At 42.6% G+C, this 16,993-nt stretch overlaps 1 protein-coding gene across 3 annotated transcripts in view; it reads right to left on the bottom strand.

Annotated features, from left to right (window-relative positions):
- The window catches only part of Arnt2 (aryl hydrocarbon receptor nuclear translocator 2), a 120,493-nt gene extending 105,639 nt beyond the window's left edge, over positions 1-14,854 (bottom strand). For all 3 annotated transcript variants that reach the window (XM_076848743.2, XM_076848744.2, XM_076848745.2), the window contains exons 1-2: positions 14,742-14,854; positions 7,785-7,832 (exon numbers count right to left, since the gene is read on the bottom strand). In XM_076848743.2, coding sequence (XP_076704858.1) covers positions 7,785-7,832; positions 14,742-14,854 — 161 coding nt within the window. The remainder of the gene's footprint in view (positions 1-7,784; positions 7,833-14,741) is intronic.
- Positions 14,855-16,993: the final 2,139 nt, after the last annotated feature.

Raw genomic sequence — 16,993 nt, 5'->3', positions numbered from 1 at the left:
GCAAAGATATTTAAGACTTCATGGAAGGTGTCTGGCAGCTTCTAAGGAGACACAGTTTAGGACTACTTGAAGATTCTATAAATTATTTCTTCCCCTTTGTGCAAAAATTCTAGTATTATCTGACTAATACTTCAAATCAAGGTTAATCTCTCTAGGAAAAAAAAACAAAGAGAGAGAGAGAGAGAGAGAAATGGCAAAAACAAACAAACAAATAAGGTAAGAAAGGCATCAAATTACAAACACCAGTACTCCTCAAAGTGTTCCATGAAATAGAATAGTTCTTCATATAAAGAGAAAAAGCAATCATATTATTTGGAAAAATAAGAGACCCAGAATAGCTAAAGCAATCCCTAGCAAGAAAAGTGAAGTAGGAGGCATCACAATGGCAGACCTTAAACTATACTACAGAGCTATAGTAACAAAAACAGCATGGTACTGGCACCAAAATAGACTTGTAGACCAATGGTACACAATAGAGGACACACAGACAAACCCACATAAATACTGTTATCTCATACTAGACAAAGATACCAAAAACATTCACTGGAGAAAAGATAGCCTATTCAACAAATGGTGCTGGCAAAACTGGAAACCCATATGTAGCAAAATAAAATTAAACCTCTATCTCTCACCGTGCACATCAACTCAAAGTGGATCAAAGACTTAGGCACTAGAACAGAAATCTTGCACCTAATAGAAGAAAAAATGGGCCCAAATCTTCACCACATTGTCTAAGGATCTGACTTCCTTAATAAGACTCCTAATGCACAAGAAGTAAAATCAAGAATCAATAAATGGTATGGATTCAAATTAAAAAGGTTCTTCTCAGCAAAAGAAACAATCAATAATGTGAGGAGAGAGCCTATGGATTCTGAGAAAATCTTTACCACATGAACCTCTGATAAAGCATTAATCTCTAAAATATACAAAGAACTCAAAAAACTTAACACCAAAAAAACACAAATACCCAATCAATATATGGGCTAAGGAACTAATAGACACTTGTCAGAAAAAGATACACATCAATCAACAAATATATGAAAAAATGTTCAACATCTCTAGCAGTTAGAGAAAATGCAAATCAAAACTAGTCTAAGATTTCATCTCACTCCAGTCAGAATGGCAATCATCAAGAATATAGGCAACAATAAATGTTGGTGAGGATGTGGTGAAAAAGGTACACTCATACACAGCTGGTGGGACTGCAAGTTGGTGTAACCACTATGGAAAGCAGTATGGAGATTCCTCAGAAAACTGGGAATGGAACCACCATTTGACCCAGCTATCCCACTCCTTGGTTTATATCCAAAGGACTTAAAATTAGCATACTATTATGACGCAGCCTCATCAATGTTTACAGCAGCTCAATTCATAATAGATAGACTATGAAACCAATCTAGGTGTCCCTCAATAGATGAATAGATAAAGAAAATGTGGTATATATACTCAATAGAATATTACTAAGCTTTAAAGAAGAGTGAAATTATGGCATTTGCCAGTAAATGGTTGGAGCTGAAGAATATCATGCTAAGTGAAATAAGCGAATCCCACAAAACCAAAGGCTGAATGTTTTCTCTAATATGTGGATGCTAATTCACAATAAGGTGGGGGGCACTAGGGAGGAATAGCATTATCTTAGATTAGGAAGAGGGAAGTAATGGGAAGGGAGAGGAGAGAATGTGGGGATAGGAAAGCTAGTAGAATGAAACAGACATTATTATTGTATGGATATATGAAACTAAATGACCAATATGATTCTGAAACATGTACACTCAGAAAAATGAGAAATTATATCCCATCTATGTATCATATATTAAAGCACATAAATGGATTCTACTGTCATGTGAAACTAACTAAAACAAATAAAAATTTTTAAAAAAACATGGTAAAAAAAGGCACTGAATTACAAATCAAACACATGAGAGCCTAACATCTCATATGAAGAAACAATTGATCCATTTTGGCTAATGTTAGGGAATTACCTCCTTCTAAAACATATTCCATGGCTTTGTGTCCTGACCCAAACCATCCCTAACCCACTGACATGACATAGATACTCATGAAATACACTGTGATTCCATCGTGCAATTGCTACAACGTACCGAGTGCCACTTGACTTAGTGGCAAGACTTTTTTGACTCAGACAAACCAAGGATGGCTGGGCACTATGGCACATGCCTATAATCCCAGATGTTCAGGCGGCTGAGAGGAGAATTGCTAGTTCCAGGACAGCCTCAACAACTTAGCAAGACCCTAAGAAACTTAGAAAGCCTGTCTCAAAAAAGGGCTGGGGATGCCGCTCAGTGGTAGAGTGTTCCTGGGTTCAATCCCCAGTAGAAAAAAAGAGGGAAGGGAGGAAGGAAAAAGTGAGCATTTCAGTGGAGGAGGAGAGGGCTTGTGTTGGGTGTCTGCTCTGCTGGAGCCAAAAAGGCTGCACTTGATCTCTTCCTATTTCCAAGCAACCACTGTGGCCCATCCAGTATGTCCCTCCCATGATGACTGATAAGACCAAACAAAACATGGTGATCCTTGCTGCTGCCTGATCATCCTCTGCCATCAGAAGTACTCTGAACACTTTCCACCTAGAAGTGAAAGCAGAATCCCTCTACGCTACAATGCATAGGCTGAGAATTTTCAGCATTGATAACCCTCTTCTTTTTCTTCCAGGAAAGATTTCTGCAGGACACACCTATCTTGCACATCTTTCCTTATCAACAGGGTTTTGGTTATCATGCCTATTAACAAAACAGGGTGGTAAATTCAGACGGAAAGATTAAATAATCAAATAGCACCAAAGCCTGTAAAGACAGAGGAAAAAATACCCACAAGCTTAAATATGGCCACAAACCAAGGGTTTGTGCAAAATGAAAGGTTGATTTGGTGGAAATTTTCCTATTATGAATCCCTTTGCTTTCAAGTAACTTTAGAAGTCCCCTGGATAAACCTTACAAAATATAAGAAATAATTTTTGGGGTCTGGTGCAACTGTTTCTTCAGCATCACCAGGGAATGCCAGATGGAGATCACCTGAGAGCCATTCCTTAAGGGATTAAAGAAAGGCCAGGAAGCCATAAATGAGGGCTTCAGATCCTTGGCCCTTGGAGGCCTGGAGCACTAGAGCTGAATCTGCAGTAATGGTTACAAGAAATGACTCTGAAGGTCTTTAGGGTCTTTTGAGAAAGGCAACAAAATCTAAATGTGACAAATATCAGGGCCGTAACATACAGTGACAATAATAAAGTTTGGGGAGGGAATACTTGATAGTTTATAAGTTATAAATCTAACATTAAGAAGATGTTTGCATTAGTTATGCTTCTACTACCACCAAACTACATCCCAGCCTTTTTTATTTTTGGTACTGAGGATTGAAACCAGGGGTGCTATAAAGCTATAAAGCACTGAGCCACATCCCCAGCCCTTTAAATTTTTTAATTTTGAGACAGGATCTTGATAAGTTGCTAGGGCCTTGCTATGTTGCTTAGTGCCTCATTGAGGCTGGCCTCCAACTTGTAATCCTCCTACCTAGCCTCCTGAGTCACTGGGATGACTGCACCAAGCATCCATTCTTTCATTTTAATGAAGTATTACATACATCACATCAAGAGCCTGATGCATAACTCAGATGCTTGGTGATGGCTCTGGGATATTGGTTGGCCAACAGTGAAACAACATTCAAGAGGCCATTCTCCACGGGTGGCAGCTGATCGTGGTTACACACATAGGAAGAAATCCTGAGACTCCACAGAAAATGTTAAACCTGGACCATGAAAGCAGGAAACTGCCCCAATGGTTCAGTGCATTGGGGAGGTTTTCAGCCTCTGTGAGTGTGGGCTTGTGGTGGTGCTGGTGGGATGGGCACCTGCCTTCCTGGTAGACAGGCCCACCCTGTTTTCTCTGAAGGAGGTTGTGGCACCACTACCAGCCATCAGGGAGGTTCATTTTTGGAGGATCCCTTTCTGGTGCGTAATCAGAGTTTTCCAAGAGGTGAAGAGTTCATTACCCTGTGCTGTCAGGACTGATTAGTTGATAATGGAATGTCAGGATGTGGGTGTGGAGGCTGCTTTCTTAGGCCTGGCCTGGGAAAGCCAGCTCTGTATCTCCACTCCTTTGGCCTCTTGGGCAAAGGGCCTCCTCCTCTGAAGCTTGTGATGTCTGTCTCTGCCACCCTTAGGGCTCTTTGTCATTATCACCGCTAGCTGCCCAGAGACACCCAGCACTCCAACTGCCTCAGTGTGGGGCAGCACAGGCCCCACCTTTCTGTGCTCTCACTGCTTCTTTGCCCAGAACCTTCCTTCCCCCACTCCACCAGACCTCAGCCACTTCCCACTATTTGACCACAACTTCCTCTTTTCCAGTCTTCCCAGACTCCCACTAAATTAGAACTATTCCTTGACCACATTGCCACTTGCACTTTCTGGCCACCTCCTATTTTCTCTCACATGATTAGCTCTTGCTCCTTCCTGGATCCTGGCTTCTCCTGAATCCTCTATAGCTGGATCTCTAGCTTAGCCTCTTCAGCTGCACTCTCTGCAACACCCCAATCACCACGTCTGCATCTATCCCTAGTACCCACCTGCCCGACCCCAACTCCAAGACTGCGACGTCTATAGCCACCAGTGCCGGAGGGCAATAGTCCATGGTGCAGACTGGTGCCACCTAACATCTGTGGTACATAATGTCAAGGGAGTTCTGAAGTTCCTACACCTCTTTCTTCAGTTCGTTTCCTTTGATTCAACCCAGGGGCATCCCAAATTTTTCTTTCAGCATACTCTTAGACATTTGACCAATTTACTGCATATGGTCTCACTTCCTAATTAACCAAGAACGTAGAAACCATCAGAATTAACTTTCTAAACTTTTGACACATCCACCAGGTTCACATTTGGCTGTCTCTGCATTTCTTTCCTCTGTCTTAAAGAATGAGTGGTCCTCTTGTCGGATCTGGAGCTATCTCTTATGTTTCCCAATCCTCTGACCCATCTCTTCCTAGTCTTATCCAGACTCTCCCAGGCTATCCTCACTCTTTCTCCTTCTCATGTAGATGTGTTCATGGGCTTCCCACCCTAAAAAAATACTTCCTCCTCGAGTCCCACATGCCCTCTTACTTTTTTACCCATATCCAACTACTCTAAAAGTCATCTCCATTCATTTTCTTATCTGACAATCAGTCATCAGCCCACTGAAATCTGGCTTCTGTCACACCAGTCTCTGTGACTTCCAGGAGGAGGGAAACAACTAGTGCCAATAGAGCCAGGCCCTGCATGTCATAACCCCAAAGGAGCAGGACACAATTCAGGCCTCAGGATGTGGTGAAGGAGGCTGAAAGCATTCCTGGCCCTGGTAGGTGGGTTCCTGGAGTGTGTGTGTGTGTGTGTGTGAATGCAAGTATGTGTGTGTGCATATGCATGGGTATGCATGTGCATGCATGGGAGACCAGGCAGCAGTGTCAGCTTCACATCTACTACTTTGTTCCATCTGAGGCTTGCTGTAATGGGTCCAAGTATAAGAAGATAGAAACACCAAACTTGCACTATTTAGCTCAAAGTGACTACTGGCCACATTTCTCAAATAAAAAATTGAAATTGAGACACAAGGTCTGATGATAGGCAGAACACTTGAACTTGGGACCACCTTCAAGAAATGCAAGGAAAGTTGACTGTACACACATCAGGAGATAAAAATCATGGCACAGCACTCTTCCTAGATTTGGAGTCAACAAATTTGAGTGGGTACTGGCTCGTATCTCAGCCTCCATCTCTTCCAGGCCTTACCTAAGGGGTTTCTCTTGACTGACTATAAGTAGAGGAGGAGGAAACAGGAGTGGCCCCAGGGTGTGTCTCACCAGGGCCTGGGCCTACCTCACCATGACCCACAGGAAATGGTCTGAAGCAGGCTATCATCTTCCACTGGACAGCAGCTACTTGCAAAGTGGAGGGGGTGGAGAGTAGATTCAGTCATCTTATCAGCTCTGAGCAGTTCAGATGCACCCACAGGTGCCCCTGCTGTGTAGAGGAAGTGGACTCTGGGGTCCTAAAAACTCAGCCCTATAAGAACAATGCTATGTTGGAAGCAAATCCTGGCTTCCTGTCTTACTTTTAACATAATAGAAGAAAGGATGCAGTTCCTAGAAGCCTAGGTTAAATCCCAACTAAATTCTAATGCACTTAGTGGCTCACAGAGTTACTTAGTCCATAGCTTCTGTTTCTTAGCACTGGAGCCCAAGACAATGCACTCTTTGTCTCCAGCTATGTTACTTCATCAGTGATACTCATCTTCAATGTTACACAAATGTTGCTCCTCATCTCCTTCCTTTTAATATTCTGAGACCCCAGAGTTATCATTTCCTGAGGTAAACATGCTATAGAATGTAATCCCAAGGGGAATTTTGACACAGAAGAATCAAAATCATTGTTTCCTTATACAGAGAGGATGCGTATGGCCAGAGTGAACTGGAGCAGGGAGATGGGTGTCCTTATTCCCAAGGCCAGCTCCTTTTTAGGAAGAAAACACTCCCTGCTGCTAGAACACAACCTAGAAAATGGGGGGTAAGTTCAAGCTGGGCTTCTGTCTGCACTGAGGGGTTGAAACTCAAGCCTTGTTTCAACTGGAAACTCTAAGACTGTTAGTGATCGAAATGTTTTCCATTTTCTTTTTACTGTCTCACCTCAAGCAGAAACTAGGAAATGGAAGGACATGGTCTTGGAGAAGAATGTTTATGAGACAGTAAGAATTTTACTATGGACTTCAAGATTCTGGTAATCCCTGAAATGTAATGAGGCAGGGATCCCTCTTTGAGTTGTGAGAAAAATGCTAAATTCACAGCCATGACCATTTTGGTCCTGGATAAAAGGAACCATAACCAAAAAATAACCACCACAGGGAAGAGCAAACAGGTAGTTTAGTTGACCAGGAGTGGGGGGAGAGGGGGGATGATACAGACATCATTCTTCTCAAAACTGTTTTGAACAGCTGAGGCTGTAGACCAAATGATGGGCCACAGAAGCAGGAGAAAAGCAACCACCAAGTGTGGCAAGTTTTCAAGTTCACCAACAACCAAGAATTAGGGAGGCTGGAGGCTTGGGTGACAGAGAGGAACATCAAAGCAAGACTGTCCACAATTAAACTGGGCAAAGATGGGAACTATGCTTAGAATGACAGAATGGCTGGTGCCTTCCTCTCCACACTGCCACATTTCCTACCATACCTCAAACAGAATACACCAAAGGGGGAAATGTGGTGCAACAGGGCTGGGTCTGCCTTATCCTTTGTGTACCTAACAGTTACAATACCACCAGCACCTGTGATCCAGGGTCCTTTCTACCAGGTATTCTGTACTCAGGACAGTCCCATAGAGCCCAGCACATGGCCAGTGAGTGATGGCTCTAAGGAACCCCAAACCAAGTTTTACAAGCATCTAGAACAGAGCCACCCATGTTTCTTATGTTTCTCCTTATTTTCTATAGTGAAAAAAGAAGACTCATCATAGCAGTTCTTTTCTAGGCCTTTTAAAAAGGAGTCAATTAAAGTTACTAGTTATTGTTCCACTAAAAAAGCAAACGGGATTAAGAACTTCTAATTTAACTTCTGATCATCTAGGCTGGGGTACAGTAAGGCTGCTCATAGCTAGCTGCCACTAGGCCAAACCCTGGCACAGAAGGAGGTACAAGCAAGAAGACCAAAGTGCAGGGCAATGGCTTTTCAATGGCAAAAGACATTAAATCCCTGTGTGCCCAGGAAGGTGACTGCTGGCTCTTGGCTTCTTTAAAGAAAGTAAAATAAACTTACCTTGAAAATTTACTGGGACCTTCGCCATCTTCATCATCGAAGTCCATTCTGCAAAGTCAAGGTCACAATAAACGCTGGTTATAGGCAGGGCACTGTAACTGGTAACCTGAACTGTGGGAATGAGGGGCACTTTTTCCCTTCAGACTGCTCTCCAATGCTCCCAATCTTTTGTAAGGCTAAAAGCAATATCTCTACAAGTCATCAAAGAGCTTCAAGATAGGAAGAAGCAAAATGAAAGGTCTTGGGTGCTCAAGTATCAACTTGCCCCTGTGGAACCCCACACAGGCCACCAAAGGGTTGACTAGGCTGGTGTTGGGAAGGGAGACATTCCTTATCTCCCTTTGGGGAAACCTCCTCCCCTCCATGTCTTTCATTCCACCTTGTCACTTCCTTTTTTTTTTACTTGTTTATTTTATGGTATGCTAACAGACTGAAAAAGCTCAAGGGGTTTTGAAAATAGAAAGTTTTAAGGGTGATAAAAGGATTAACAGAAAAGGAGACAAATAGTAATTGTGCTGCTTGAAACCTGGTAGGTCTTCAGACATGGTAAGACTTGGTGGAAAGCTCAATCAAGGCCATTGTCCTGTTAAGTCCAAAGTCTAACAAATGGCTGTTGAAGGGAAAATGGTCATGTGAGGCATAAATTAACTCAAATTGGCTGTCTGCTTATTGTAACTCACCACATAATTACTGGGATTCCCTCTTTACTGGGCCCCACAACATACATAAAACAAAGTCTTGATGGATACTTGCTTGACTAATACCCCAAATGCCCCTTCGAGGCACCGAGCCTCTCCGAGGGACACTGCTATTACTCCTGGAGATGCCAGGCAGAAAGAGGACTTGACTGACATTGAGCCTTTCTGGACATCCAGGTGAGTGGGTCACCTGGGTAAAACATGTTCCCCTCCTGTTCTTAGTAGGCCTGACTGGATGGGGCACTGTTTTGCTGGAATCCAAGCAAAGGGAGGCCATCCTGTCTGGCAGCCAGGACTGGAAAATTCCTTGTCAAAACAGCTCATTGTAAGAGTGAGGTGTGTGCTAAAAGACCACAATTACAGATGCCAGAGCTGCTGGCCCCACAGAAGCATGTCCATACCTCCCCAGGTCTAAAAGCCCAGAGTAGCCAATGGGTGACTTGGGGATAGCATAGGACAGTCAGGCCAAATTGCAGAGAAAGAGCCATCCTTGCACAAGCATACTCCAGGAGAACCCCCTCACCCCCCACCCTGAGACAAACCGTACTCTCTGTGCTATAAAAAATCTTTTTTTTTTTTTTTTTAAATGCCCAGGGCAGTCAGAGTTCTAATCTGGGAATCATTTTGTTCAGAATCAACTGATTTGATCCTCTGCCAATTTGGAATCCCTAATTCTCAGACCCAAGAGCTATCCTAACTGCTAAGAATAAAAGAACAAAAGGAGTTAGATAATTGTAAAAATGACAGTAATAACAGAAAGAAAAAAAAAAACACACTGCAAAAAGAGAAGGAGGTGAACAAGAAAAGTGATACAAAATAGTACAAGTAAAAGACCACATACACACCACCAGGGGGCCAGACACACACACACACGCCCTACAAAGCAGTTTGGGAAGCCAGGTGCTAGGCATTGGCTTCAGTTGTCTAGATTATAGACAAATGGGAGCTGAATGCATGAATTTCTAAATGAAGCAAAGCCATCAATATTCTTCATAACTGGTAAGCCATCATCTCACCTTTCAGAAAATTAAATCTGGGAGACAACCACCAAGAATACTGAAACCAAATCCACCAGGACATTTTACTGAGCCACAGGGCCACACTGCCACCCAGTGTTCATAATGGGGAAGAGCAATTTTGCTGCCCACATCAAAAACAGCATTAAGGGGCTGGGGGGGGGGGCAGGGGATGGGGTGGGTGGGTGGTGGAAAGTAGCACTTTCAAAATTCTAAAGAACTCATGCAAGTATTTAATAAAACCTCAAGTTATCTTTAAAATTCCTTTTGGCTTAAGTTGATATGAATGTGATCTTCAGGCTCTGCATAATGCAATGTATTTGGCAGTCCTCCCTCCTCAGGCTACAGATCTTTGGGATATTTAGGATGATCAAATGTTTTGATTTTCCAGGAATTCATGGGATTCAGATTTAATGATAAGACTGAAAGAGTTCTGGGACAATGAGGATGACCAGTCACCTCATTTTAGCAAAGACAGTCCTATTCTTTTCTTGATCTTCCATGAAGCAGACATGGCAAGTGAACTGTGTGGGTCCCAGCTTGGCCAAGCTGGCTGGGGCTCAATCAAGCAGAAAGGATAAGAAAGAAAGAGATGGACCTAGGAGGGCACATTGGTGCATACTTGTAACCCCAGTGACTCAGGGGGCTGAGTAAGGAAGACTGCAAGTTCGAGACCAGACTGGGCACATAAGGAGACCCTATCTCAAAATAAATATTAAAAAGAGCTGGGAATGGAGCTGAGTAGAAAATAATCCCTGGGTTCAAACCCAGTACCAAATTAAAAAAAAAAAAAAAAAGAGCAAAACAACAAGAAAAACACAGAAAAGAAAGAAAAAGAACAAGGAAAACAAAATGGAATGGCCCTGATCTGGGCCCTGGAGTTTTCTGAAGTCCACTAGGAACTTGGGAACCAGGATTTGCCTACGAAAAATTAGAAACCAAGAAACTGTGCCTCCTACCTGTGCATGTATGCAATTATAGTGTGCAGCAATCAGATTTAGGAATTTAGAAAAGTGTAAAGATGGAGATCCAACACAGAGATAAATTCAGACCCATATGATTATTCAAATTCTCAGGAAAATTCACCCTACCTGAAACTGTATTACCTGCTTATCGGCAACACAGACAAAAAATTGCAACCATGCTAAGGACACAAAGGGTCTCTCAGAGCAACACTTGCTGGTATCTTCTGTCACCACTTCCAATTCTCTACTTTAAATATGACTACAATAAACTACACTTATTTCTTCTACTATAAAAAACCTAAGTAAATCATCCTTTGTTTTATGTCTTTTATGCCTCTCTATTCTACTGAAGCATCTGGATAATAAAAGAGAGAAATCAAAATATGACTTTTAAGAGCCCTATTGTATTCACTTTAAAGAGTTCAACACAATGAGTGGATGATATGAGTATTCAAAAGGTGAGCTGAAAATGTACCTATCTTCACTTCTCTGTCAAGGAGCCTAAATTTTTATCTCCATAACAAGCCAGGATATCACTTCTGAATATGCCATTAGTTAGGAGGGAGTGATGTGAATCTCCCTCCCTAACTGGGGCTGTGTAATAATAATGCATCATCCAATATGAGTCATCAAATAGAATTCACTTATGCTCTAATGAGAAAGATAAAAGATCATGTCAACAGGGGTGCTTCACCAGCAGTAGCAAAGGAGTGTCCTGGGCCAGCCCAAAGATCCTGCTACAGACAGGTGCTAGAAAACACTCTACAACAGCAATGCTGGTTTATAAGTGCTAACCAAGTGACAGAACTGCCTATGTAAACATGCCTTTAATTTGAACACATTTTCATAGCTCATGGGGTTATTCAGGAGACCTGGTGTATTGGCTGGATGCAATATGAATAATTTTCCTTCAGTGTTGATATTTTAGAAGCCCTACACTGGACTCCAACACAGAGAGACAGGACTGATATGTCTCTGCCCTCAACTTCCACACTCCATCCTCATCAATGTCTAGCCTGGGCATAGGCACAGACCCTACCCAATCATGGCTGCTCCCCCTAATATTAGAAACACTGCCTTTGCTCTGCTGAAGTCCCTGCTCCTGGCCACCCTCTCTGAGATCAGGGAGGTCACTGCAGAAATTCATTTCAGGTAACCAATTTCAGCTCATCTCTCCCACTAGTGTGTGCAACCACACTAGAAGGAATCTGAAATTTCTGAAACTTCACCTTGTGTCCCAAGTGCCAGGACAGCATCCAGCCTGCTGGGACACTTCCTATGCAGGGCTGTCAGGGAAGCAGAAGAAAGTTCATCCAGGAAGGACCCACAGTGCTGGCCTAGTCATGCAGCCAGGAAGGTCCATAACCCTCAAACCATCAGTTCCACTTGGCTGCAAGACTGAGATATAGTGGGCTGGGTGATTCTCCTAAAAATTTGGGACATTTCTTTCAACCAGAGTAATCAGGTCAGAGTCGGAGATCTTATAAGGATCTCTCCCATCACCTCCATTTCTCTTTCTTCTTCTCCCTCTCTCCCTGTACCTCTCCAAGTGTGTTCCACAATCTCAGGGAGAGGAAGACGCCAGTGATAGGGAGAGTAGCAACAAATGTGGACCTTAGAGCAGAGCCCCGCTGTGGCGTCATCTGCTTTTTGATGAATGTGGCTTTTACCTGGATCTCCTTTGCACTGAGCTAATAAGTGGGTTTGGTTGAAGGGACTATTATCAAAGCTTCCAGAGCCATGGTGGCTTCAATTACAGAATTTCAACAAAACATGTATAAAAATGTCAGATGCAAGAATTACTATGGAAACAGCTCTATAAAAACGGAGGTTCCTTTGCTAAAACACAGGATAAATCACTAAGTCATGGAGGCTTAGCAAATGGAATGAATCTTCGTTTGCTTGCTCTTTCAATCTGATGGGGAGGAAGAAGGACCCTAAAAATGAGGACAACACTGGATAGGCTCTAGGGAAAGGTTAAGTTGCCTTTAAGGGGCTGTGCCCCCTCCTTGCCACTGGATGTGGTATCAGCAGCTGCTCCCATCCTCTGCAGACTCTTGATTCTTCTCTTGATGGTGTGTGTGTGTGTGTGTGTGTGTGTGTGTGTGTGTGTGTGTGTGTACACATGCACCTAAGAGAGAGGGGGAGAGAGAGACCCAGAAGGAAAAGGGACAACTCTGAGGAATTCTTTAAAAATGGGACTGAGTCCCTGGTCAAATCATTAGCCCAGGGAACAACCAGAAATCAGGGTATGGATGCTGGACTCAGGTCAGGAACGTGGAGGCCCAGGAGGAACACAGCCTTGACTTATTTCAGCCCAGTCCCTGAAGGAGCTGGCAGAAAGTCCCAGCAGAGGGAGGCTCAAAGACACCCTCCCACCCTCAAGCACAGAGAGGGCTCTTGGTCCTGAAAATAATGGGTTTGACCAGAGCATCTTTGCCTAGACTTGGGCCTGACCCGGCCTACTTCCTTCAACAGAGTCCTGAGCGAGCCTTTTCTAAAAAAGGACTTGGGTGATGGATAAAGCTTTGTCTATAGAATGCAGTTAGAGCACATAAACATTTAAAATAATTTTTATAAGACCTGGTGTTTTTTAAAAATCAATTAAAAATCTATATAATTGGGGCTGTGTTTGTGGCTCAGCAGTAGCACACTTGCCTGAAATGTGTGAGGCACTGCATTTGATTCTCAGCACTGCATATAAATAAATTAAAAATAAATAAATAAAGGTCTGTCAACAACTAAAAAAATAAATTTATATGATCTATATACTGATACCACACATGCACATTCTTTTAGCAACCCAGACTCTGCTGAGCTTAGCACCTTGTTAGCAAGAATGGCTGGTTAAAATAGGAAGGTTGCTTTGCAGTGAGCCCCAGAGGCAAGCCACATCATTTATTACAGAGCTGATCTGAGGAGTTTTGCCTAGGGGCACCAACATTTCTCATCCCAGCTCTGCAAGTCCCTCTGCCAAAATAACTGCAACTGAAAATGCAAAACTGGCCACATCAGCACCAAAAGTGAGCATGCTAAAGCAAGGTGAAGGCAGCCTAAGCTCTGAGCTCCAGTTCTTAGTCCTTTAAACCTTCTTAACAATCATGAAAATCTCAGGCCCCACCTTCAGACTATACTACACACACAATAGTCTATTTTACATTTTGAAATTATAGAGCTGAATATCTTTTTCTTCATAGGCCCACTCAATCCCAGATGCTAATACACATTTATCTCTTGTCTCTGTCCCCTTTAAGAATCACACTGGTTTAAAGGAAACTCTCAGAATTAAATTATATCCCATCTGATTCAAATGTATGATATGTCAAGGTCATTGTACTGTCATGTGTTACTAATTAAAACAAAAATTTAAAAAAAATTAATTATAAAATTTTTTTAAATGCTGGATCATTAAAAAATAGGTCCACCCCATAGGTATTGGGCTGTCAGAATCATGTTCTGCAGTAACAGTACAATTGCTTTTCAGGGGAGCCCATGTATTACCAGAAGTTGCATTAAAAGTAAGAGTTGCTTTGAGAAACCTTGTTGGTCAAATATTTCACTGAAAATAAAATAGATTTGGTGCTGGAAAGGGGTTAAGTGATAACTGAGTCTGAAATGTCAGAATTGTTTTTCCTATAGGGTTGTGGTTGGTTGTTTGCTCTAATTCAGTATGAGTAGATGCAGTTTTGATCCTATCTGCTCAAAAGTGCTGGTCTTTCTGTCTCTCTCAGAACTAGCATAGTTAATAGCACTATTATTGTTCTCAACTTTATTAGCCAGTAATAGTATGTGATTCAAGCTGTCTGAACTTCAGACACATACTTTAGCCAGTTATTTTGAAAGGAATTCTGTACATTGTCCACAAAAGATGGGCAGCCAGAGAAAATGATGGAGGGCTCCCAGGTGATCCTTTGCAGCCCATAGGGCCTGCAACTCAGCTAACAAATCTGGCTTCAGAGCTTGCGGGGCGGTGTGTATGTGTGGGGGGACTTGTGGTGGTGAAGAGCAAGCCTCCTTGCCTGAAGAAGTCCCAAGCTGGGTCACTAAGCACATTCCCACCACAAGGATAAGCAAACAGAAGTCCCCAGCTGGGTGCCAAGGCCCAAAACACTTAGAAGCAAATCATGTGCATATTTAGGAATCTTGCAAAATCTAAACAGGATGTGAGCTGCTGAGTTCTTATTCTACAGGAGGGGGAAAACAATACTTTCCCAACAGGTCAAGATCATTGCTCAACATTTATTATGTCCAATTCCTGGAAATGTGGAGGCTGCTTACCCAGAACGTCGCTTTCCTCCACGGGCAGGCATGGCCCCTGCCATCCTCACCTGTCCAGTGGCTGCCATTGGGGCAACAGGTAATGTCACCGATCCAGGTATGTCTGAAGCCATTTCTAAAATTCAACAAAGACAAGAGGTTTTTGTCAATTCCAGGAAAACCCAGTATCAAGCAAGAAAAGCTGCCACAAATTCCCAGCAGTACCACCTGGAAGACAGTTCAGGATCCGGGTGCTTCAGTCACTCTACCCATCACAACTTATGTGACTCAGTGAGTCCTTCCTCCCTGTCTGGGTTCTGCCTTTTTCCCCTGGGCTGTACTTCCAAATAGTACTTGAATCAGTCATACAAGTGCTGGCGAGGACGCGGGGGAAAAAGGTACACTCATACACTGATGGTGGGACTGCAAATTGGTGCAGCCAATTTGGAAAGCAGTATGGAGATTCCTTGGAAAACTGGGAATGGAACCACCATTTGACCCAGCTATTTCTCTTCTCAGACTACACTCAAAAGACCTAAAAACGGCATACCACAAGGGCACAGCCACATCAATGTTTATAGTGGCACAATTCACAATAGCTAGACTGTGGAGCCAACCTAGATGTCCTTCAATGGATGAATGGATAAAAAAAATGTGGCATTTATACCCAATGGAATAATACTCAGCACTAAAAAATAACAAGATCATGGCATCTGCAGGGAAATGGATGGCATTAGAGCAGATTATGCTAAGTGAAGTTAGCCAATCCCAAAAAAACAAATGCCAAATGTCTTCTCTGATATAAGGGAGGTGACTCAAAATGGGGTAGGGAGGAAGAGCATGAGGAGAAAATTACCTCTAGATAGGAAAGAGAGGTGGGAGGGAAAGGGAGGAAGAAGGGGAGTTGCATGGAAGACGGAAGGAGACCCTCATCATTATACAGATTACATGCATGACCATGTGAGGGGAAAAAAAAAAAAAAGAAGTGTGTCACATTAGATTGGGTAGAGAGAAGTGAGGGGAGGGGAGGGGAGGGGGGATAGGAAAGACAACAGAATAAAATAGATACTACTATTGCTGTATGTATATATGTGACTGTACGACCAATGTGATTCAGCAACCTGTACACTCAGAAAAAGGAGTAATTATACCCTATTTGATTCAAATGTATGATATGTCAAGATCACTGTACTGTCATGTGTAAATAATTAAAACCAATAATAATAATAATAATAATAATAATAATAATTTTATGAAGCTGGCACACACCTGTAATCCAAACAACTCAGGAGGTTGAGATAAGAAGATGGTAAGTTCAAGGCCAGCCTCAGCAACTTAGTAAGACCCTCAATAACTTAACAAAACCCTGTTTCAAAGTAAAAAATTAAAAGGGCTGAAGATGTAGCTCTATGGTAAAGCATCACTGGGTTCAGTACCCCCAAAAAAATTTAAATAAAGAATCGGTACAGCTTAGCTGCTTTCATAAGAGTCTCCTGGTCACCTAGAGATAGGAGGTATGATGTCTAGGAATCCAGACAGCATGGAGCCTGAGGGGAGGGGGCTGCAGCTGGTACCAATGACTGGCTCCCTTGATGGGGCAAATTCCCTGAAAGTCAGTATCCTGCCACAGCAACTGCTGATGCTCTCTAACCCTTGCCCTGGAGATCGTGCTCAAGCAGAAACGCTGGTCCCCACTCTCAGTCTAGACTCAGAACTCCCAAGTGTGGGAGCCCTGCCAGGCTGCTTTGTGCATGGGGCATTAAAAGCATCATGTCTCGCTGTACAATGAGCCAGTAATGGCACCAGGATGATGTGCCCTGGCTCTCCTAAGCCAAGCCTTGGTGGGAAAAATATTAAAAAAAATAAGAATATCCCTCTAAAATCTGGAACAAGACAGGGATGCCCTCTCTCACCACTTCTATTCAATATAGTTCTCGAAACACTGGCCAGAGCAATTAGACAGACGAAAGAAATTAAAGGCATAAAAATAGGAAAAGAAGAACTTAAATTATCACTATTTGCGGATGATATGATCCTATACCTAGAAGACACAAAAGGGTCTACAAAGAAACTACTAGAGCTAATAAATGAATTCAGCAAAGTGGCAGGATATAAAATCAACACACATAAATCAAAGGCATTCCTGTATATCAGCGACAAATCTTCTGAACTGGAAATGAGGAAATCCACCCCATTCACAATATCCTCAAAAAAAATAAAATACTTGGGAATCAACCTAACAAAAGAGGTGAAAGATTTATACAATGAAAACT

This window comes from Callospermophilus lateralis, chromosome 3 (genome assembly GCF_048772815.1).
Source record: "Callospermophilus lateralis isolate mCalLat2 chromosome 3, mCalLat2.hap1, whole genome shotgun sequence".
NCBI lineage: Eukaryota > Metazoa > Chordata > Mammalia > Rodentia > Sciuridae > Callospermophilus > Callospermophilus lateralis.
This window is presented reverse-complemented; position numbering and strand designations above follow the sequence as displayed.